The 25,341-nt window shown below is 40.3% G+C and overlaps 1 protein-coding gene across 5 annotated transcripts in view; it reads right to left on the reverse strand.

Moving 5' to 3' along the window:
• Positions 1-25,341, reverse strand: part of oxr1a (oxidation resistance 1a) — a 389,372-nt gene that overhangs the window by 167,623 nt on the left and 196,408 nt on the right. The window contains exon 1 of one of the 5 annotated variants that reach the window (XM_007242110.4): positions 844-1,085. The exons of the other annotated variants lie outside the window; for them this stretch is intronic. Coding sequence (XP_007242172.3) covers positions 844-1,000 — 157 coding nt within the window. The 5' untranslated portion in view covers positions 1,001-1,085. Of the gene's footprint in view, positions 1-843; positions 1,086-25,341 lie in introns of those variants that run through there. 5 annotated transcript variants of the gene reach the window in all.

Below are 25,341 nucleotides of genomic sequence, written 5' to 3' on the forward strand. Positions count from 1 at the left end.
ATACTCAATAACTCACTAGCGAACATCCAATAACTCAACAGCAACCAAACAACAACTAAACAGCCACACAACAGCAAATACCCAACAACTCAACAGCAACCACCCAACAACTCAACAGCAACCAAACAACAACTAAACAACAGCCACACAACAGCAAATACCCAACAACTCAACAACAAATACCCAACAACTCAACAGCAACCACCCAAAAACTAAACAACAGCCACACAACAGCAAATACTCAATAACCTACTAGCGAACACCCAATAACTCAACAGCAACAACACAACAACTCAACAGCAACCACCCAACACCTAAACAACAGCCACACAACAGCAAACACCCAATAACTCAACAGCAAATACCAAACAACTCAACAGCAAAAACCCAATAGCAAATCCCACATGTAACTTAGTCGACAGTAAGTAAGCACAAGGCCACTGTAGCCACATGTCAACACGGGAGCAGCTCCAACTCCTGTAGGTTACGGAGGTTTAGCTCAACTTTTCTGTGTCACTTCAGTCTACACAACTTTACACACAGCTCTAAACTTTTACACAGTCAGAGCAGACTGGGTTTAGTCTGGTTTAAAGGCCTTAACAGACCTCTTATATCAGAATATACTTCATTATACCTCACACACACAGAGCCAGCTCAGCCACGTCGAGCTGTCAGAGTGTGAGCAGAGTGTGTGTGTGTGTATAGGAATGTTTAAACAGTGACAGCACGAGTTAAACCGCTCTTTAAACTCCTGCTCGAGTTTAAACTCCAGATTTAACACTTAAACCCGCTTTATTTTACACTAAACTCCTCAAATCTGGTAAAATTGTATCCACTTCCCACCTGCGCTGCGTGGCTCGGCCGCGCGAAGCTCGTGCCTGTGCTCGTGCCCGTGCCCGTGCTGCTGAGGCGGCGGCGGCGGCGCGCTCCAGAGTCGGTTGGTGATCGCGTCCCGGACGGCGCGCGCCCCGCCGCTCGTGAACGACAGAATGTAGTCCATGGCGCTGAAAACACGGTAAAAACTCCCGAGTTCAGCAGGTCCGCATAACTCCGCAGAGCAGGAACCGAAACAGACAACTACTCAACTTTTACACCCCCCTCCCGCTCCCTCCGCCTCCCCCCTCCCGCTGCACTCCGCCGCGAAAGTGCGGCTCTCAACTTCAGATCCCTCCGCGATACTACACCACAACTACTCCACAGCGGCTATTACACCCATATTAAACACTAATAAACACTAATAACAGAGTAATAAAACTATCAGACCTTAGAGAGGACTGATACAGATACTCTGTACATTCAATAAATCGATAATGACTGAAATTCACCTCTGTTTATAACAGCTGGAGCTGATTATGACAGAGCTGAGGGCCTCCTTTACATCAGATACAGTATAAAATAAAAAAGTAGGCCTATATATTTAGTTTAGTACATACAGCTCTGGAAAAAAACAGAGCACCTAAAACTGACGAGTTTCTTTGATTTTACCCAATTGAAAACCTCTGGAATATAATCAAGAGCAAAAGATGGATGATCACAAGCTTGAATTTTTGCACCAGGAGTGGCATAAAGTTATCCAAAATCAGTGTGTAAGACTGGTGGAGGAGAACATGCCAAGATGCATGAAAACTGTGCTAAAAAAAAACAGACTTATTTCACCAAATATTGATTTCTGAACTTTTTTTTTGTGTTTATTTATTATTTCTCATTTTCTGCAAATAAATGCTCTTAAAGACAGTATTTTCATTTGGAATTAGGGAGAAATGTTGTCCGTAGTTTATAGAATAAAACAAGTATATAAATTTTACTCAAACATATACCTTTAAAAAGAAAAATCCGAGAATCTGATTCAGAAACTGAAGTGGTCTCTTAATTTTTTCCAGAGCTGTTTACATACTAGTGCATCTAAAAAAATATATATCATTGAAAATATATAAACAGAATATTATATAAGACCAATTGGTACTTATTTTTTTTAGTGTGGGCAGTGTGTCAAATCCTGCTGGAAAATGAAATCCGCATCTCCATAAAAGTTGTCAGCAGAGGGAAGCTTGAAGTGCTGTAAGATTTTCCGGGAAAACAACTTTTCATTGATATTTTAATTATTTGAGATGCACTTCATTGTGTTCACAAAACATAATTTTGTGCAAAAAAGTTCTGTGAGGGAGTTTTGCTGCATTAATATTTTTAGACACCTGTAAAAAATCTGAGTCTTTTTTGAGAGAGACACATTTCACAGTGAACCACTCTAATCTGTGAAATTCTCTTTTAAGCTTCTCTCTTCACCAAGCAGGACTTTCTCACTGGATACTCCAGTAACATGGTGAATCAGAGGCATGGATTCATGTTCACTTGGATGCAAACAGAGAGAAATCAGTGGAGCAGAATGTGGTTTAATGATTGGCGAACAGGATTATGTAGTGGACATAACAGAGCTCTATGCAATATTCATGAAGAGTGATATGGTGGAGAGGAGAGGAAGTGGAGAAGGCTGTACAGAGCATGATTTGTTCTGCAGGAATCAGAGTGTGACAGTAGTGTAACAAACAGAAAAACGAGGCCTTGGTTGGATGAAGCTTGTCTTCATGCTGCAAACCGAGGCAGATTTCACCTTGAAAACATGTAGAGAATTCTGTAGAGAGGCTGTTAATCTTTTCTAGCTGCTCTAGTGAGTGATATATAGTGAGTCTCCAATAGCTGAAGGGTTGCTCTGTAGTCGCTCTGAAGGAGAAAGCCACTGACTTTTGTTCTATAAGTGATTTGTGCTTGTTTACATTTGGATTCAGGCATGTTTGCATTGTGGTGGGAAGCAGTTTGACCAACGGCTGCATGCAGATAAAGGTACATTCACTGACATGCCAAAAGTCATGGGACAGCAGTATGTAAACTGTAAGTGTCACATCAGGGGGTTGTTTGGAAATGTGCACCTGTACACTACCAGTCAAAAGTCAAAACTTTATACTAAAGTTATTTAAACTATTTTGTTATTTAAGCTATGTGCAGACAGTTTTGCACATCTTGGCTACATTTTCTCAGTCAGTTTTATGAGGAAGAGTCACTTGGAATAATCAGCTTTCAGTTAACAGCTGTGCTGAACTTATCAAGAGTTAATTGTTTGAATTTCCTTTCTCTTAATGTGTTTGAGAGCATCAGTTGTAAAGTTGTAAAGAGGCAGAGTTGGTGTACAGTGAATAGCTCTATTTGAGTAATGTTCTAATCCATATTATAAGAAGAACTACTCAACTAAGTAAAGAAAAAATGCTTCAGTTAATGCAAAAAAAATGTTAAGAACTTTGAAAGTGCAGTCGCAAAGACCATTAAAAATTTAATGATGAAACTGGCTCTCATCAGGATCACCCCAGGAAAGAAACGGCAAGAGTTCCCTTTGTTACACAGGATAAGATAATCAGAGTTACAGGGCTCAGAAACCGCAAGTTAACAGCAAAACCAGATAAGAGGCGCCTATATTTTGGTTTGTTTAACACTATTAAGTAACTACATTATTTTTTATGTGCTCCATCATAGTCTGGATGACTTCAGTATTCATTTTAATACTTTCAATATTAAATACAATGTTGTGAGTGGCATTCTAGTATGTTGTCAGATTTTATAAAAAAAAGTATTTTAGTATAAAAACACTTTCATATTTAGAAAGTCAGAGAAAAAGAAAAGTCAGAACAGTGAGATCTAATGATGGAATGCAACACTGTAACACTAAATTCACCACTGTCTGACACCAACCTTTACATCTAAACTTAGTGCTTCTCAAAGCATCTCAAAATGGTACACTAGATGAGCTCAGAAAAAAAAAATAGCTTACATTAAAATATTAAGGACTGAAATCTTTAAAGTTTCCACCTGTAATTTTCCTATCATTACATTAATTTGTGTTAAGTGCTTTACCTGTTAGAACCTGTATTTAATCCTACACTTCAGTCCTTCACTCTCAGAGCTACAGTTTTATCATTATTAACAACAGTATTACCTTCAGTTTCATTGGTCCAACAGTTAAACTCTGTGGAACGCCACAAAATATGCTAACCTCGCTAAGCTCTAGCTCTTCACCGTTCAGAGGTGTATATAATGGAATGTAGTCTGTGTGTTTACCGTGTTAAAACAAGCTACGTGGGATGAACCACTAGCTAACCTAACCGCTAATCACCTTGGTTTACCAGAATACTCAGGTTTCCTCAGTGTAGCGCTATCAGACCGCGGCTAGTTTTAGTGGAAATGGGAAAATCCACCCTTACTGTAAATAAACAGAAGCGCTTTACTCACCCAAATAAACAGTTTTCAGAGAAATCTGTGTAGATTAACATCCAGCGCTCGTTTGACTTTGAAAGAAAATGTTTTTTTTTTTTTTTTTTAGAATTACAGTTTTGTTTACTTAACTCAGCTCTGCTGAATTAGAAAGAAAACATGGCGACACCCCTTTTTCTTTCTGGTGATGCGTTTTATAATCCGGTGCATTTTATGTTTGAAAATAGACCAGAGAATAGATATTTATTGTTATTGTGCCTTATAATCTGGTGTGCCTTATAGTGCATAAAATAGGGTACATTTATTCGTGTAACAAAATGGCTTGTAGGTGGTACTTGGAAGTTTTAGGTATGAAAAAATTGATAATAATTAAAAATGTATTGCAGTACTGCAAAACAAAATACTGTGATATCAATATGATATCAATATTTTTGTTCACTCTGGCTAAAATTGAGCGGTAGAGCTGTGTAGAATGAAGTGATGTACCCAATAATTCAGGGATGAGTTGCATCACTGAATGCAATCAGATACTCACAGATATGCTCCAAACATCTAGTAGAAATCCCTTTCTGAACAGTAGAGACTGGAGTTACTCCAATAAAATACTTGTTTTTTTTTTATATTTTTAATAAACCTGTAAAGTTAACTGTACATGGAATCAATGTCAGTGTTTAATGACCAGTCATGTTAATGATGAAGTCAAAGCCCAGACCAGTCAATACATCAGTGCACCTCAATAAAATAGTAACAAGACATAGAAGCAAGCACACACACACACATGCACACACACACACACACACACACACACACACTTACATTTAATCCTTTGACGAGACTGAGATGAACTCATTGCAACTCGTCAGAATCACTGTAATAGCTCAGTCTGTGTACTGCTTGAAAGGGCACCAATCAGTAAATAGGCCATTCCATGCTTCTGCAGCTGAATGTACAGCTCTCCTCTGATGATCTGTGATCAGCCACTAATTGCTAAGACTGCTCTCTGTTTTTTTTTTATCTTAATTTATCAAGTTAATTACATCGCAACTGCTATCAAATAAATGAAAGCGCTCCTCATGCTGCATTCAAACAGCCTAAAAACCCAAGCACACAGGCGCCCCCCTCTGCTGGCCTGTCAGGGTATTACATGCTGGTAGATACAGTATGAGAGAGAGCACTTTAACCCTTTCAGACCTGAATTATCTCCAGTGATGGAAACAAAGTAAGAGTGCTGTTTTCTGTTTGTAATGAACAGAAAACAAGACTCTAATATTATACAAAAAATATATAAATAAATCAAATTAACTAAAATATGTAATAGTTTTGTTTTTAATTTCCATTGCATTGTAAGCCTGTGTGTAATATTATATATTTCATATTGATCTTTTTTTATTTCATAAACCATCCCTAAGAAATACAAAAAATATGATTAAAAAGTGTTTTAAAATCACATTAATTAAATTAGTAAAATATCTGTTACTTTGCCTCAATGGCTCTAGTACTACCGTTTTCCAGTGTTTTTGCAGTGTTCGGGGAAAAGTTGCTGTTTCATTAGTTTATAAACGTGTTTATTGGCTGGTTCATGGTCTATTCTGATAGATAACAGCTCTCAAATAGTGTTACATTAAAAAAAAAAACAAGAAAATACAACTTTTCAAACCTGCCATTATCATATATGAAGCTGTTTTTATTACTGTGTTTTAAGGACTGATATATGTAAATGATCTTTATTCTCATTGGCTGGCTTGTACTGTATTGTACCAAATGTCAGTGTAACTGAGCAGGGCTAAATTGCTGCATGAGCACATATCCAGTGAATATTCATTCAATTTTTTTGATATGAAGAATTAATTAATTGTATATAGATGTAACCAGTGATTAAATGGTTAATTTTGGTAATATACTAAAGTTAATCCAGCTAAGTATTAAATGAGCAAAAATCAGTTTAACAATATAAGGGTCCTTCAGTGTCAATATCTAAAAATCATCTCATATCATACTGCTGTCTTAAACCACCTCAAAACAGCCTGTATTTGTTTTATTTTATTTATTTCTTAATTATTATTTATATACTTATATATACATAATGTTTTAGTTATATCATGTTTAATTTAACCTTTTTCTATTTCTTTTTTTTCTAAACTTTTATTCTTTTATTGATTATAATTATTTTTAGTTGCTTCAAGAGTTTATGTTTTATAATTTTACCCATATATATATATATATTGTATATATATATATATAGTATATATATATATATATATATATATATATAGTATATATATATATACATACTATATATGTAATGCTGGGATGAGACTGGAGGCAGATTTAAATGCGGGTAAGAACAAGATTTTAATGAATAATAAGTAAACAAGTAAACAAACAGGGGAATAACGAATAAATATATATACATAAACAAACAGGGAAAACCAACAAAGAGCTAAGCTAAACAGATAAGTGGCTAAACTAAACAGATAATAACTAAACAGGGCTAGGGAATATAAACAGGGATAAATACGTAAATATATACAAAATAAACTAAGAAACAAACAGGAAATAAACGTGACTAGAAATAAACAATAGCGTGTAAATACAAGAACATAGAAAGAGCAATAACGTGACGTAGTAAACAATAGCAAACGTGGCGAGACAAACGACAAAGGAAGGTGCAAAGACCGACAGCAAACGTAGATTAACAGGTACTATATATACTAAACAAGAAACAATGAACACCTGGGGAAACAGGTAACGAGGGGCGGAGCTACAAATTAGACACACGTGACGGAAAATTACAGGAGAAACACAGGGGAACAGAGCGAGACCGTGACAATATATATATATATATATACTATATATATACTATATATATACTTTTTGATATTATTATATTTAATATTTTAATGTTTGGTTATATTAATATATTTTTCTATAGGGTTTAACATACAAATGTCTCCATCATTCTATCAAGTTTATAAACAATTGAAACAGTAACCGCCCACTGCAAAAACACTGGAAAAACAGTAGTACAAGAGCCATTGAGGGAAAGTAACAGATAATGTTTTGCTAATTTAATCAATGTGATTTAGAACAATTTTTAAACATGATTAGTTTTACTGTTTAGGGATGGTTTATAAAACAAAAAGATCAATATGAAATACAAAAAATATATTACACACAGGCTTCAAATGCAATGAAAATAAAAAACGATTAAATATTTCAGTTAATTGGATTTATTTTCTATATAGATTTTATAGTAGAATATTACAGACAGAAGACAGCATTCTTATATATTTTTTCCATCACTGGAGATAATTCAGATCTTATTGTAATTATTGTAATGCGCTACTGTCTGGATGTTCCGGCAGTAACTTAAATAAACTTCAGCTAGTTCAAAATGCTGCAGCCAGGGTCCTTACTAAAACTAGAAAATTTGACCATATTAGTCCAGTACTATCAGCACTGCACTGGCTTCCAGTCAAATTCCGCATAGACTATAAAATTCTCCTGTTAATGTATAAAACCCTACACGGGCTCGCTCCTGAGTATTTACAAGACCTCATCTCCTGTTATGAACCACCGCGATTACTCAGATCTCAGGGTGCTGGTTTATTAGTAGTGCCTAAAATTCAGAGGAGCTCTGCAGGAGGAAGAGCTTTCTCTTATAAAGCGCCTCAACTCTGGAATAATCTCCCCGAATATGTTCGGGACTCAGACACAGTCTCAATCTTTAAGTCTAGACTGAAAACTTACTTGTTTAGTTTAGCTTTTGGTAATTAATGTTTTTCCCTTTAGATAAGGCTGCAGATTCAGGGGTTCATGGACAGAGGAAATTGTGGTAAACTGAGATGCTGGTGCTGTTGTTCTCCCACTGCACACGGTCACTCAGGTTTGTGGACGGTGGAGTGGGTGGATGCTGGTGTTTCAGGGTGCCTCCATGTCTATGTTACCTTCTGGCTCTCTGCCTTTAGTTAGGCTGTTTTATTCAGTTCTGCCGGAGTCATTAGCCACACTCTGATAATGTTTTAATATTCTCAGTTTTGCATAAATCCAGTAAAAACTAATTCCATCTCTCTGCTTTCCTCCGAGTTACTGACTGCCCACCTGTCTGACCCGATACCGATGTTGGACCCTCAGACTCTCGCGTCTCCTGTCCAGCCAGACTGATGGAAGTTTCTGAAGTCAGCTCTTCTGCACCTCCACCACAGATCAGCTGCTCATCGACCATCTTACTCTCCACTACAGATTACATCCAAGCCATTAGTGGCGCTATTACACTCCTGAGTACATAAAACCTATATGGATGTATAAAAGACTTTTTAAATTTTAATTTAAAAGCCGTTTGACCAGTGGTAGGATGGTCCCCCCTTTAATGTGAGTCTTGGTCCTCCCAAGGTTTCTTCCTCCTCCTGCAGCTCTGAGGGAGTTTTTCCTTGCCTCCGCACTCACTGGGGGTTCTGTATTCTGTATTTTCTATGTGTAATGTTTTGCCTGATTCTTTGTCCTGTAATCATGTTTCTGTAAAGCTGCTTTGTGCCAACACCTGTTGTAAAAAGCGCTATACAAATAAATTTGATTTGATTGATTTGATTTGATCTGAAAGGGTTAAATAAGGTTTGAAAAGGGTTGAAAAACAGCTATAAGCTGTAACTGTGAACGTTTTTAAGGTTCAGGACAGAAACTCATAGATGAATGCACTCAAGGATCTGCCTGGAGTGTCCTAATATTACCTTAAAGCAGAAGGAAAGAACAGAAAGTCTGGACTTGCAGCTAAAACATCGCCGGCCATCATGGGGGCTTAAAAGCTTCTCCATCTCTATCTTCATTGTGACCTTGCATTTCAGCTCCCACACACACTCCGGCCCCTCCGGAGAGAGGCTGTGAGCAATAAATGTGTTTTAAAAGGCCACAGAGGCTGTGCACAAGCCTTGTTTTGCCATAACATACTGTGTACTCGCACGAAAATGTCGCCCAGTGCAGTCGTCAAGCCATCCATCGCACTCTGAGCTCAGGGAGTCATTCTGACTACTGTCTCAGAGAGAGAGAGAGAGAGAGAGAGAGAGAGAGAGAAGGGGACAGAACAAGTGCAAGTCCACCTCTAAGCCGCTCCCATCCACACCCTGGGAATCTCAAACACACAGCATATCTAAAACCCATTGATTAGTGGGCCTCCGCAGGCCCGGCTGTAATTAAGCCACAGTTTAATTTGAGCAGCTCGTATGAAAGATCCTCTTTGCTCGTTTTGGAAACGCAAAATGAAACGAGCCTTATTAAGCACAGAGATTAAAGAGGGGGATTCTCCCACCCCCACCCTGACCCATTCAAACTGTTCTCCTATCCCAACCATCCCCAGAACAGCAGTCCGATTTTCCTTCCTCATCTCTCAAGTGTTCGTTACAAGGCCGCGATTTAAATTCAGTCCTGCTGAGTGAAATCGGTTCATGCTGTGCTGAATCTGGTTGGACTATAATAATTGCAGATTTTTGGCCTATTTGGAAGAATTGACTTTAAAGCCAAATTCCACCCATTTACTTCTGCATAAATAAATGGTCAAAGTATAAAGAAAGTCATTCACAGTGGGGGCACCGAGTGGTCCAGCGCTCTAATGGCCTGTCACTATGAACTGGAGGTTGCAGGTTCGAATCCCGTTCATGTAGCTTGCCATCAGCTTCTGGCACCCAGAGGAACCACAATTGGCCTTACTCCCTCCGGCTCGGTAGATGGCGCTCTCTCCTCATCACACATAAGGTGGCACCAGGCAGCACGAGGCGTCTGTGAGCGGATGTATCGGAACCTAGACGCTGTGCTTTCCTCCGAGCGCGCTAGCTGCTCAGGCAAAGATGCATCACCAGCAGCTCAAAAAAGGGGGTAACTGACTTCATATGTGTCGGAGGACGCGTGTGCTGGTCTGCACTGTCCTAGGGTCGCAGGCGCCACTGGTGATGGGGATGCAAAAAGGGGTGGGACAATTGGATAGCCAAATTGGGAGAAAATGGGAAAAAATCTGAAATAAATGTATTTAAAAAAAGTAATTCACTGTGGTTTAGTGGAAAATGCTCTACTGTAAAGAAAACTGTCTTCTAATAACTACACCACACAACTCTGTAATCTAAACTGGTTACGCCTGAGACTTTGTGTTAAAGATTGTTTTGGCATAAACATTAATAAAACATATGAAATTTACAGTCATATCAAATATTATCACATATACCATCTACTATCTACATTCATTGTCCATTGTTTCAGCTTAAAGGGATAGTTCGGTATTTTTGACATGAGTCTGTATGGCATCATCATAACCAGTGTCGTGCATCCACACTGACTTACCCCCCACAGCGTCCTGTGAGCCGAGTTCTTGTCCAGTTTAGGTCAAAGCGAAAGTAGTCCGGCATGTTTGCTGGGGTCAGGAAAATAACTCCTTTTTCTTCCCAAAGCAGTACGTGTTCAAAAGAGTGATTTATTTACATCACAAAAAACTAACCCTGCAAAAGTCACGCCTCGTAAATCACTTGGGTCCTACTTTCTCTCGTTCCATATCAATGCGCGCAGCCTGCAACCTGACAGCTAGCCTACGTGTTTGGGTCGCTTTGTTTACTTCTCGCCTCGAGAACATGTCTGACTACGAGAGTGACGAGGAAAACATTGATCACCGCTCAGAGCCACGGGGATATCTTTATGAACCCGAGTATACAGATGTTGAACTTCGCCAAATGGAATTAGATCGGGCAGAAAGAGAGAGGGTGGACAGAGAAGTGGTGGAAGATGAAACTGGAGCCACTGCTGGAGCTGCGATACCCAGGGTGGCCGACAAATCCTGGTGCACTTGTTTCAAGTGCGAAATAATGCAGACCGAGGTGGAATGCTACTGTTGCCACGAGTGGGACTTAGTTATGCCCGAGATGCAAGACCTATCCATTGATGAGGATGTCAGCGGGGCAGCTGCTTGCATCACAAACAAGTTGACGCGTGCGCAGCTCGCTGTCAGAATGACGCGCACTGATACAAAATGAGAGAAAGTAGGACCCAAGTGATTTACGAGGTGTGACTTTTGCAGGGTTAGTTTTTTGTGATGTAAATAAATCACTCTTTTGAACACGTACTGCTTTGGGAAGAAAAAGGAGTTATTTTCCTGACCCCAGCAAACATGCCGGACTACTTTCGCTTTGACCTAAACTGGACAAGAACTCGGCTCACAGGACGCTGTGGGGGGTAAGTCAGTGTGGATGCACGACACTGGTTATGATGATGCCATACAGACTCATGTCAAAAATACCGAACTATCCCTTTAAAGTTGAGCATATACAGTAATTAGAGTTTTTGTGCATACTTTAGTTTCCTTCTTTCACACTGGTCTTTAATGCTCAGGACCACCTGAGTGTTGTGCTGGTACGAGTGAAACAGACACAGCAGTGTAACTGCTGGACTGAGAGCAGCTGATGAAGAAGTACATCAGGGGTTGCCAATTAAGTGCCAATTAACTGCAGGCCAGATATTTTCCAAGCCACTAATTGTCGGGCCACAAAACAAATATATATATCTGTTTTGTAAAAAGAAGTGTAATGGGATGTTGTGTAACAGACTAGTAGCTCTCCAGCCTAGAGGGTTGTTGAACCCAGTTGCAGAACAGTTGATCTCAAAGCAGGTAAACCCAAGAAGAAAGGAAAAAAACAAACAAAAAAAAAAACAGCGCTTCTCACGCGGGATCGAACCAGTGTTGTCAGGGTCGCAGTCCAATACGCCACCGCTGCCTCGGTTAGTGAATTGGGACATGACCGGGAAAAAAACGCCCTTATAAGGAGATAGAGAGACCAAGAACTGGCGTAAAAACAAGAACGAGTGACCACTTCAGTTTCTGAATCAGTTTCTCTGATTTTGCTATTTATAGGTAAATGTTTGAGTGAAATGAACATTGCTGTTTTATTCTATGAACTACGGACAACATTTCACATAAAATATTGCCATTTAGAGCATTTATTCGCAGAAAATGATAAATGGCAGAAATAACAAAAAAGATGTAGAGCTTTTGCAATAATGCAAAGAAAACAAGTTCATATTCATAAAGTTTTAAGAGATCAGAAATCAATATTTGGGTGAATAACCCTGGTTTTTAATCACAGTTTTCATGCTTCTTGGTATGTTCTCCTCCACCAGTCTTACACACTGCTTTTGGATAACTTTATGCCACTCCTGATGCAAAAATTCATGTAGTTCAGTCCATCTTACTCTTGATTATATTCCAGAGGTTTTCAATTAGGTAAAATCAAAGAAACTCATCATTTTTAAGTGTTCTCTTATTTTCATTTTCTTTATATAGCAACAGCTTGGGCTCCTGAGAGGGGGTGCTTTTCCTGGCGGGGGGGCTGAATTCAACACCACCACCATGTTTGTTTGCAGGAACGTCGCGTCATTGTTATGATTTTATTCCGTGTTTGGACACAGATCACACTTACACTGTAGCCAAGTTCGAGTCCAAGTGAACCGTACCCGGACACGGCGTGGATTGCCTAGTGTGAGTACACCCTAAGATAGTAGTAGAGGAGAAGATGACCAGAAGCTGGAATCGAATGCAGTCCTGTTTGCTGTGGGTCTTTAAAGCCCTAGAGGAGGGTTTTGGTGTCACAAACACTGAGCCTTAATTTATATGCCATGCTTAATCCTCTGAGGAGGTAGGGCTTCATTATATCACACACACACACACACACAATTGAATTATTACATAATTCCAGCTGCAGCAAACACACACACGCAACCACCACTGGTACAACCCGACACAACACAAAACAGCCAACATCTGCACATTACTCCCGGCCTTTCACAGATTACTGGGCCAATTAGTCAGACACAAATGGAGCCGAAACTCACCCGGCCCCATGCAGATGCACCTAACAGCCGAGCACTCTCGCACCAATGAATGAGCACTAAATACAGCAGAATTTGCACAACGGCCTGCTTATTCTACGCTAACTGCACCTGCACTAAAGCTCAGGGCTAATGCGGCTTCTAGAAAAAAGAAAATAAAAAAATGATAAAAAAGACCAAGCCTGCGTTTATTTTATTCCACAGAAAAGGATGTACAGGGGTTGAACAATGAAACTGAAAAACCTGGTTTTAGACCACAATAATTTATTTTCCTTATGGAGAGTTCTGGTGGAAACAGGAGAGTTGAGGTGCACATTGAATTCTGCCGTGATTTGAGCAGCCGTGGTTTTATGTTTTTTGGATACAATCCGGGTTAGCACCCGAACATCCCTTTCAGACAGCTTCCTCCTGTGTCCACAGTTAATCCTGTTGGATGTGGTCCGTCCTTCTTGGTGGTATGCTGACATTACCCTGGATACCGTGGCTCTTGATACATCACAAAGATTGCTGTCTTGGTCACAGATGCGCCAGCAAGACGTGCACCAACAATTTGTCCTCTTTTGAACTCTGGTATGTCACCCATAATGTTGTGTGCATTGCAACATTTTGAGCAAAACTGTGATCTTACCCTGCTAATTGAACCTTCACACTCTGCTCTTACTGGTGCAATGTGCAATTAATGAAGATTTGCCACCAGGCTGCTCCAATTTAGAAACCTCCCACACTAAAAGGACAGGTGTTTCAGTTTCATTGTCCAAACCTTGTATGTCTTATAATGGCAGCTCTTATGAAGTGTTTCAATGCAGGCAAACTAGCAAAGGTCTAAAAAAAAATCACATTCATTACTCTGTAGCTAGAAGTATAGATACTAGGGTTTAAATCAACTCAAGCTTTTTACTCTTTAAATAAAAGTGTAGAAGGTTTTAAAACTATTTTAAGTGTAAAAATAAAAGAAATGTAAGGGGAACAAATTAAGCCACTAAGGACTAAAGCTTAGACAGAGGCACAAGAGCCTATAGTACACAACTGCCCCTCCCCAAAACACATTTTTCTAATTAAAATGTTATGGTGATGAATTTGGTATGCACTAGGCTGTTCCCTGTTTCAGCTGCATATATTCTGATTGAAAAATGAATGTATTTTAGTAGAAAGTAAATATATTAAAGAAGCTTAGTTGGACTGGATGTTTGTCTGGAGTTCTCTTGAGTCTCTGCACGGATCATCTTCATACTAGACTACATACGTCTGCTATGTTCTTGCTGGAGGGGGGGGGGGGGGGGGGTTTAGTGGGGCGTGACGTGATGTGCAGGTGTGATGAATTACAGTGTTAACCAATAGGGAGTCGGAAAGATATATGTTTACACTTCTCTACATCCAATCACAATCAGATTCACTCTATCTGGATGGAGATATTTATCTAGATAGGGGTTTTATTGAAAGATGAGAAGTCGGAATGAAGACAAGCTGAAATTAAATAAGTAAAAATGAATAACAAGGCTATTTTTTTTAAATGTGAGGAGTAGAAAGTTCAGAAAACTGTGTGAAATTGAAAGGAGTAAAGGTACTTTGTTACTTGACACCTCTTGAATCTAGAAATGCGGGAGTGTTCCCACACTGACAGCAGCATCAGTGAAGTGTACTAGACAGCAGTACAAGACAGAACAGCAGCTGTGCTTTCCAGTACAGGCAGCAGCAGTTGGTGGTGGAGTGGCTACCGCTGTTGGCCTCAGGTGTAAAGCGAGCAGTCATATAATAGCCCGGATCAGGCTGCCTCATTGGGAAAGTACCGCTTTCACTCCCAGAGTGTTGACAGCGGCGTCTAACGGATGATTATGTTGTCTAAACCACGCCACAGCAACGCATGAATATTCACAAAGCGCAAACAAGAAAGAGAGCCGGATCTGGAACAATCCGCCAAGAGAGCTGTGAAACCTTCAGCTGCACTCACTCACACACACACACACACACACACACACACACACACATACATACACACACACACACATACATGTTTACTGTGTTCCTCCAAGACGAGGTGAGAACACTGCTTGGAAGCTGCACAGTTGTGTAAGATGGAGTCTATAGACCTATAGCCTAGATGACTTCATACAATGCAACGTCCAAACTTAAAAAGAACTGAGAATCTATTTTCAATAGAGGCCTACCACGGACTGCCATGGGTAACCCTCTGATATGTGGACCAATCACAGTAAAGAGGAGGTCTAAGAACCAATGATGTGGTCATTAGGATGATACATAGTCAAGTTTGATACGTGTATAAACGCGGCCTTACCAACACCAAAAAACGTCGTAGCTAAGACAAACAGCTGGTCTGAAGTTCATGCTCAGGTCATGGAGGTGAAAAAAGGCCAGGCTGTTTGCTTTTGCTGTTTTTGCAGCTATAGCTGCACAGCTGCACCAAGAGATGTGTGGGTACGAGAGAGAAGCACGTAGCACATGCGTAAAAGCAAAAAGATGCTCAATTGGTGATACATTTGGCGAGTAGGCAGGCTAAGGAAATGTTGTAGTCTGGTGTAGACATTGGAAACCCTTGCTGTGTGTGAGTGAGCATTATCCTGCTGAAAAATGCCCCTTGGAAATCCTGCCATGAGAGGCAACACACGTGGCCACAGGATGTCCTGCACATATCACAAGTCCCTTGTATCACTACTAGGGGTGCCAGGTCATCACTCCAGCAGTTGGGGCAGAGTGTTGGTCCACAGCAAAAAGTCTGTTAACTGGGCAAAATCTTTTTTAGTGCATCTTAGAGAGAGGCATGACGTCAACAGTCTCTCACCAGGAGGTCCACTACCCCAAAGTAGTTTCAAAAAGCCTTTTATAGAGCAGTGAGGGAAGCACTTTTACAGACTTTGGCTTTAATGCCATGCAATTTCGTCCTCTGGCCAATTGAGTAGAGGCCACAATTACCAATAGGGATGCAGACAAACCACCATGCTTGGTTAACCGTGGGGGCCAATAGAGCTGTGTCCTGTTTTGAAAAGGTGTTCCTAGGTGGTTTCTTATGTGTTGCTTTGTTATGGAAGTTGGTTGCCATGGTTTTGTTACATTAAAGAAGTTGGTTGCAAAAGTTGTGTTGTTAGGGGGTTGTTAAGGGGTCGCTATACTTTAGCTGTTGGTTGCTGAGGTGTTGCTAGGTAGCTGATAAAGTAACAGTTTGGTTGCTAAGGTGTTGCTAATGAGGTGCCAAGGTGTTGCTTGGTCTCTGATATGGGCTTGCTATGTAGTTGCTAATGTCATGCTTTGGTAGGATATAGCAGTTGGTTTTAAGGCGTTGCCAGGGTTTAACTCTTGTTTGCTAAAATGTATTGACTTTTATTTTTGGTCAAATATATTATATTATGCTGTCCGTATTGTACCAGTATAGTACCAGTCTTTTTAGTGTATTATATGGAATCGCTCTTTTTTCAAGTACTCCATCTTGGTCCTCTGGGAACTGGGCACAGAGGCTTTAATGCCATGCCATTTCGTCTTCTGGCCAATTGACCTCAGCGGTTGTTAAGCTAGCGGAGTAGAGGCCACAATTACCCAAAACCCTTATTGCAGCACTGGCCAATAGGTATGCAGAGGAGCCGCCATGATCGGCCAACCGTGGGGGCTATCACCTATCACCAGGGCCAAGACCTCACTGATCAGTGTCCCATATAGCAGGATCTCCTAATGGCATTTTAGACATTTTAGAAAGAAAGAGAGTGAGAGAAACAGATGGAATGAAATGCACAGAAATGCAGACAGAGCGACTAAAGAATGAAATGAATAAATAGAGAGGAAGAGAGAGAGGGAGAGAAGGACAGAGAGCGAAGGGGGGAAGAGAAAATCCCAGAACAATGCGAGATAATCACGTCAGAGACACAGAGCTATTTTTAGCAGATAACCCCCTCCGTCACGCTGAATTGTGTTCAGTTCTGTATCAGAATCCCCCCATCCCATCATCCTTCCCTCCCCCCCCCCCTACACCCATGCAATCGCTCCCTCTTTTCTCTCCTTTTCTGGGCTGGGTTTGTTTATGCCGTGGCTGGTCCTGGATGAACACTGAGAGATTAGCCCCAGCAGCTGCAGCGCGGCTTTTTAGAGTTGAGAAACGATTACGGCACCTGAACGCGAGCACCCGCACACACCCACCCACCTACCCACCAGCCGGCGAGCTCATCCTCAGATCCGCAAGGTCACGCAAGGTCACGCCGAGCTCCAGCTACTCAACCTGCAGACACGTATTTATAAAGCACTTGCTCTGTGCTGGGTCATTAGCTCCTATATTCTGCTCCATTTGTTCACAAAGAAGTGGAAAAATCACCATGAACTGACCCCTCTTACAGATAAACCAGCGCACCAATTATACCCCACACCTACAGTCATTCCTCAAATACCCCTCCCTAACTATACTACAGAAAACTGCTACATCCTAAACTCTTAAAGCTAAAGCAGGGTTAAACTGGCTGCTGTGGTTTTGCAAATGCAGTTCCTAAGGTGTTGCCATGCTGTTGCTAAAGGCTTACGAGGTGAGCATCCAACCTCTTACTTTAGCAGCTACCTAGCAACACCTCAGCAACCAACAGCTAAAGTATAGCGACACTTTAACAACCACCTAGCAACACGTTAGCAACCTATTCCAACAACTATTCCATAGCAACATCTTACTTATTTAGCCACCACTTAGCTAAACTTTGGCAACCAACTCCTTTAATGTAACAAAAACAAACAATTCAACTTCTATAATAAAGCAACCAACCTAGCAATATTTTTTTATAAACAGGAGACTTTCATACTTAAGAAAAAAAGTCATCATATAGCATCAATCATATAGCAAAAAACGTAGCAACACCTTAATAACACCTTAGCAGCCACCAACTGACAATTACCTAGCTGGTCCTTAGCAACAGCCTTGCAGCACCCTAGCAACTGTCTTTCAAAACCATAGCAACCATCTAGCAACATCTTAGTTACCAACATACATATCGTAGCAACTTCTTAGCATCCAACAACCGCACTACACCATAGCAGCACATTAGCAATCAAGAGTTATACCATGGCAACACCTTAAAACCAACAGCTGTTCCAGAGCAACACCATAGCAACTTAATAAAAAGCCCTTACCAACAGCCTAGCAACACCTTAGCAACCCACAGCTAAAGTATTGACACATTAGCAACCACTTTGCAACATCTTAGTGACCAAAATCATATCAATCACCTTCTGTAACAAAGCAACATCTTAAAAATCACCTAGCAACAACGGTTTTGTGGACATAGCTCTATTAAAAAATGTAGGCCATCCATGTAGCAAAAAACTGTCTTGTTCCCATAGTGTTGCTATGATAAAGATGTTTTGTGATAAGATGTTTGTTATGGTTTCGATGTTGGTTACGAGTATGTTGCTATGGTATGGATATCAGTTACAAAGATGTTGCTAGACAGCTGCTATTGCTTTGCAAAGCAGTTACTAAGGTGTTGTCATGCTGTTGCTAAGGGCTTACCAGGTGTTTGCTAAGGTATTACAAAAGCATAGCTGGTGGTTGCTAATGTGTTGCCAGTTTTTTGCTATAAGGATAGCATACATTGTTCTAATTTTTTTCAATGGAGCTGTGCCCACAAAATCATTTTGAAAAGAAGCTAGTTGCTTGGTGGTTGCTAAGGTGTTTCTTTGTTATAGGAGTCGATTGATATGGTTTTGTTACTTTAAAGAAGTTGGTTGCAAAAGTGTTGTTATAAGTGGTTGCTAAGTTGGTATTACAGGGTTGCTAAAATATTGCCATAGAATAGATTTTGGTCACTAAGATGTTTGAAAGTGGTTGCTAAGGTGTCAATACTTTAGCTGTTGGTTGCTAAGGCTGTTGTTAGGCTGTTGATAAGGGCTTTTTATTAAGTTGCTAAGGTGTTGCTCTGGAATAGCTGTTGATTGCTAATGTGTTGCTATGGTATAGTGTGGTTGTTGGATGCTAATATGTTGTTATGGGATGTAGGTCTGTCACTAAGATGTTGTTAGATGGTTGCTAATGTTTGCAAGGATGTTGCTAAGGACTAAGGAATAGTTGTTGGTTGCTGAGGTGTTGCTAGGTAGCTGCTAAAGTAACATGTTGGTTGTTATGGTGTTGCTAATAAGTTGCCAAGGTGTTGCTTGACAGCAGATATGAACTTGCTATGTAGTTGCTGATGTGTTGTTCTGGTAGGATGTAGCTGTTGTTTTTAAGGTGTTGCCAGGGTATAACTGTTGATTGCTAGAGTGTTGCTATGGTATGGTAGTTGGATGCTAAGATGTTGCTATGGTATAATTGTGGTTGCTAAGATGCTTCGGTACTTTAGCTGTTGGTTGCTTGGCAGGTGCTATTGTAAAGAGCCAATAGCTGTTGCTAAGGGACAGCTGGTTGCTTAGGTGTTGCTAAGGTGTTGTTAGGTTTTTGCTACATGAATAGGAAGATGTTATGTTTTATTTTCATACTTTTTTCTACATATTCTAATAAAGCTGTGTCCTGTTTCGAAAAGATGTTGGTGGTTGCTTACCTGTTGCTTTGTTATAGAAGTTGGTTGCTATGGTTTTGGTACATTAAAGGAGCTGGTTGCAAAGGTTTAGTGACGTGGTTACTAAGGTGGTACTAAATAAGTAAGTTGTTGGTTAAACGCTAGCTTAACACTGAGGTGTTGGTAAGTAGCAGCTACAATAACAGGTTGGTTGATAAGGTGTTGCTAAACAGTTGCCAAGGGTTTGCTAATGTAGTTGCTGATGTGTTGTTCTGGTAGGATATAGCTGTTGTTTTTAAGGTGTTGCCAGGGTATTATTGTTGATTGATAATGTGTTGCTGTGGTATGGTAGTTGGATGCTAAGATGTTGCAATGGTATAATTGTGGTTGCGAAGATGCTTCTATACTTGGCTGTTGGTTGCTAAGCTGTTGCTTGGCAGGGGCTATTGTAAAGAGCCAGTAGCTAAGGTGTTGCTAGGCTGTTGCTAAGAGACAGTTGATGGTTGCTAAGTTTTTGCTGCATGGATGTGAAGGTGTTTTTATATTTTATTCTATATATTATATTCCATATTTTGTCTACATATCCTGTTGTGCTGTGTCCTGTTTTGAAAAGATGTTGCTAGGGGGTTGCTTAGGTGTTGCTTTGTTATAGAAGCTGGTTGCTATGGTTTTGTTACATTAAAGGAGTTGCAAACGTTTAGGTAAGTGGTTGCTGAGGTGGTACTAAATAAGTAAGATGTTGCTATGGAATAGTTGTTGGTTGCTAAGATACTTCTGTACTTTATCCTGTTGGTTGCTAAGGTGTTGATTGGCAAGTGCTATTTTAAAGAGCCAATAGCTAAGGTATTGCTAGGCTGTTGCTAAGGGATAGCTGATAGTTGCTAAGGTGTTATTAAGGTGTATATTTTTGCTACATGTTTTTTTTATATTTTTTGTACATTTGGTAGATGTAGTTTTTAAAAAAATTGACCTGTAGAGATTTTTAAAAACTGGAATGATGTTGATAATTTGAAAACTTGAAGCTATACTGAAGCTATAAGTCTATACTGTCTCTTAACCAGTCACTAAAGTTTAATAAAAGCCTCCCAGGCCAGGATTTCAGACATCCCCTGGATCCTTGTTTAGTCTTATACAAGAACTGTTAGTAATAAGACAAAACAAAAATACAAAATATATATATACACGGCATGTCATGATGCACGTTGTTGTCTCACATCAGTCTATTTCCATGCCTGTGTCGTTTAAACAGCAACTGCACCTGTGAATATATCTACACTAATGGGCTGGAAATGAGGTGTGTTCAGGTAAATTTATGGTGTATTGCTATCTTGGCAACAGACAACATAAGTGAGAATTGAGGTGCACATTGAATTCTGCCGTGATTTGATCAGCCGTAGTTTTATGTATTTTGGATACAATCCGGATTAGCACCCGAACATCCCTTTCAGACAGCTTCCTCTTGTCTTCACAGTTAATCCTGTTGGATGTGGTTGGTCCTTCTTGGTGGTATGCTTACGTTACCCTGGATACCGTGGCTCTTGATGCATCACAAAGACTTGCTGTCTTGGTCACAGATGCGCCAGCAAGACGTGCGCCAATAATTTGTCCTCTTTTGAACTCTGGTATGTCACCGATAATGTTGTGTGCATTGCAATATTAATATTAGTAAACTGTGCTCTTACCCTGCTGATTGAACCTTCACACTCTGCTCTTACTGGTGCAATGTGCAGTTAATGAAGGTCACCAGGCTGCTCCAATTTAGCCATGAAACCTCCCACACTAAAATGACAGGTGTTTCAGTTTCATTGTCCAACCCCTGTATAATCTGTCTCTAGTAGATATATAATGGGAAATGAGAACAGTGTGGAATTTTCTTTTGCTAAAAACAGAAAAAACTAGTACCCTGATGTGATAATTTATTGGGTGGTTGATATGGCACGATATTTCAGAGTATAATATCATTCACAATCAAAAAAAATATTGGTGATATTATTGCGTATGATACGATATGGCACACCCCTACTCTACTATCACCTGCATAACAATTATAAGATTGATATAAATGTGTATAATATTGTGTAAGCCAGCATTGGGTCAGTATGTGGAGCTCCTGCAGTATAGAGTATAGAGGCACAAGGCAGCAGAAAGCTCAGCTGTAGAGTTTTGGAGAGAGGCGTACATCAGGCACACTTCAGCGCTCCTTTCATCTGCCCAATTTCTTAAAACAATACCATTCTGGCCTTGCTTCCAAGGTTGGGCCTGGCAATAATGGAGCAGTGGCTTGGGGAGGGTAATGTGTGTGTGTGTGTGTGTTGGGGGGGGGGGTGATGGGCGAAATAAACACCTTCCATCTTGTGTCAACCGGCGCGTCATTATCTTCTGCATGGGGAATTAATTGCTTTCTCTTTTCCCGCAGACACACTCATATATTTCACCATTATGTTAAGCTGCGGTGCGTGACTCCTAATGGCCGAACGGCTGTCTCCTTTCATTCCCCTGCTGATTGAGAGAAAGGGAAATTGACAAGCGCTTCAGGATCCACGGTGCCAGGTGGATAAAGCTTGCGACATTTGCCACAAGCTAATGAAGAAAATGAGGATAGAATTAAAGAATCCACAGTAGGGGATGACAGGAAGTACAAACATTCAGCACTGGGTTCTCCAAATTCATCTTTACCAGAAAGACGATTCCTAAACGATCAAGCGGGAATTGTAACACTCTCTGTACGACAGGGGTCAGCAATAGGCGGCCCGCGGGCCAGATGTGGCCAGCAAGCATGAAACATCTGGCCTGTGAGGTTGTTTGAACATAATAACTGAACGAAAAAGGAAAAAATGCATCTCCGGTGAGCTTTTGTTTACATTCCTCCCCTGTCTCTCTGTCGCTCTTGGCGTGGCCTTAGTTTCCACTCATTCTTGTATATTTGTCCATTCTCATTTTTCCACCCATGTCAATTTTGATACAATGCAAAGAAAACCTTTTTCAATTCATATTATTTTTGTCCAACAGCAACAAACTGTTTGCATATATAAATGTTTCACATGAGGGGTAGCAGGGGTGTGACAATACAGCTCTGGAAAAAACAAGAGACCACTTAAAAATTACCAAATTGAAAACCTCTGGAATATAATCAAGAGGAAAATGAATGATCACAAAATCCCCACAACCAGTACATAGTTTGTAGTATATTACAACATATGGAATGGAACCAGCTGTCACGTCCTGGCCTTGTTTCCTGTCTGTCCTCAGGCCTGTGTGTTCCCCACGTGACCTGTGCCCCTGTGTTCTGTCTCAGTACTTTTCCACCTGTGTCATTTTGTAGCTCCGCCCCCTAGCCCCAAGTGTTTAAACTTCCCATATGTGTTAAATAGTCCCTCTGTGTCAGTGTTTGCTGTCGGTCTTTACACCATCACCTGTCGTTTGTCTCTCAGCGTTTCTCTGTTTTTCATAGCCCGTTTCCTAGTTCAGTGTTTATCTCGTTTTACTTCTAGTTCCTTGTTTATTTTCCTTGTTTACTCCCTTGCCCAGTTTAGTTTATCCTGTCTTGTTTTAGTTCCTTGTTTGTTAGTATTTGTTTATTTCCTTTGTTATCCTTGTTCAGTTTAGTTATTTTAGTGTTGTTTCAGTTACTTGTTTGTTTCTTTGTATAGCCTCCCTGTTTGTTTTATGTTATTATTATATAGGTTCCTCGTTTATTAGCCTCCCCGTTGTTCTCACTGTTATCTCGTGTTTGTTTTGTTTTATTTCTTTGTTCTTTGTTTATTTGTTATTTATTTAATAAATTATTTATTTTTACCTGTGATTACGTCCGCCTCCACATCTTCCTGCCTGCACCACTCTGACACCAGCCTTCTTACACAGAAGAACTGTTATAACCTGCTGACATAAAAGTTCCCTTAACTTTACTACTGCCTTGCAACTTAGTTTATTGGCCACATTATCAGAAACATCTACCACCTAGGCAAACACACTATGGTTTGATATGAATTTGATTTATTCCTTTAAGGTTCTGAATTGATTGCCTTAATGTATTGAGGACTTATTTATAAATAACAGCTCGTTGCTACAGTTATACTAATACAGTCAGTGGAATGTTTATGGTTTAAACAGAGACGATGTGAATAAATAACATCAGTGTTTAAACTATAAATAAGAGGTTTATATATAGAACCTCATGGTAGCTTCTGAACCTCAGAAAATGGCTTTAAATATGATGATATACTGTATGTTTGCCATGTTGCTCATCTTAACTTTTTGTTTAATGACGTTAACCTTCCTACACAGTTTCATCGTTCCGAGAAGTCGCAAATCCGTTGATTGCAGCTGTTCCTGTTGGAGAACATGTCAAAAAGCTAATATGATTGGGCTTTAGAGCTGCCATATTCTGCGGCAGTGTAGGCCCGCGTGTCTCTGAGATTCATGGCACGGTCTGCGGGTGAGAACGCAAACAGTTTGCTTTTCCTGGCTGAATTTACTGCCGCATGCTCATGGAGGGATACGTAGCACTGGATTTATCGCCCTGGCCGTATAATTACGGCGACTGGGTCTCTCCCTTACACACACACACACACACACCAAACTTACACACATACACTCCCAACAAACACACACACTCCAGGGCTCGCTCCACTCAATACGTTCAATTTATAAATGCCAGTGCTGCAGTAATCCCACTGTTCCTCTCTCCTCGGTCCGGACGCGGTCTGGGCCTCGCCGAGCGAGCGAGAGGCAGCGATTGATTGCAGGGATCTTAAGTGTAAGCGTAAGCACTTTCACCGCCGTCTTTCTGCCAGCCCATCGATTCCTTCCTACACCGGGGAAAACGAACCCTGCCACTCCCCATAACTGGTGACGTTTGTTTTAGTTCGGGTCCGTGACATTATGGAAATGCCTCGCATAAAAGAGAGACGGCCCGTGAACGAGGGATGAGGCCGAATGGGAACTTCTGCAAAACTGCTGAATTCTCTCCCTCTCCGCCGTCCCTCTCTGACAGCTGCCCGCGTTCCCGAGCCATTCCGACCATCAGTTCATTCATATTCATGGCGGAGGTGATCGCGCCAACCGTTTGTGAGAAATCCTTTTCACGCGTTTGATGTATTAAACGCGCTGCTCATTTCAGAGGACTGTTTTTGCTAGCGTTAACCCTTTCCTGCAGAGACAAAAATAAAAAAAATGCACTGTATGAAAGCCAAAAACACTATTTATTTACCGGTAAATAAACAGCAGAAAACTTTCCAAACTCTGTATATATATATATATATATATATATATATATATATACTGTATACAGGCAGCATGCTGCTACATACAGTACCTCTCCACAGCTCACTTTATGAATAATTCTCCACACTTTCTGCTAATGTTATAGAGTCTGCTGCTTTCACACTGCAGCTCTACACACTGACATACATTCATGGACAAAAGTATTGGGACCCCTGCTCATTCACTGTTTCTTCTTTCATTACGGATAGGCCAACAAAAAAGAGAGTTTATCCAGCATTTGTTGGAGTAACTGTCTCTACAGTTGAGGTGTGTCATATCGTATTGTACGCAATAATATCGACAACATTTTTGAATATGGTGAACGATATTATACCCACTCCTAATTATCACATCAGGGTACTACTTTTTTACTGTTTTTAGCAAAATAAAAAATCACACTGTTCTCATTTCCCATTATATATCTACTAGAGACTATAGAGATTTTATCTGTTCAGTATCATTTATGTTATTTTAATCCTGGATATATGGAGAT

Source organism: Astyanax mexicanus, chromosome 1 (genome assembly GCF_023375975.1).
Source record: "Astyanax mexicanus isolate ESR-SI-001 chromosome 1, AstMex3_surface, whole genome shotgun sequence".
NCBI classification, from domain to species: domain Eukaryota; kingdom Metazoa; phylum Chordata; class Actinopteri; order Characiformes; family Acestrorhamphidae; genus Astyanax; species Astyanax mexicanus.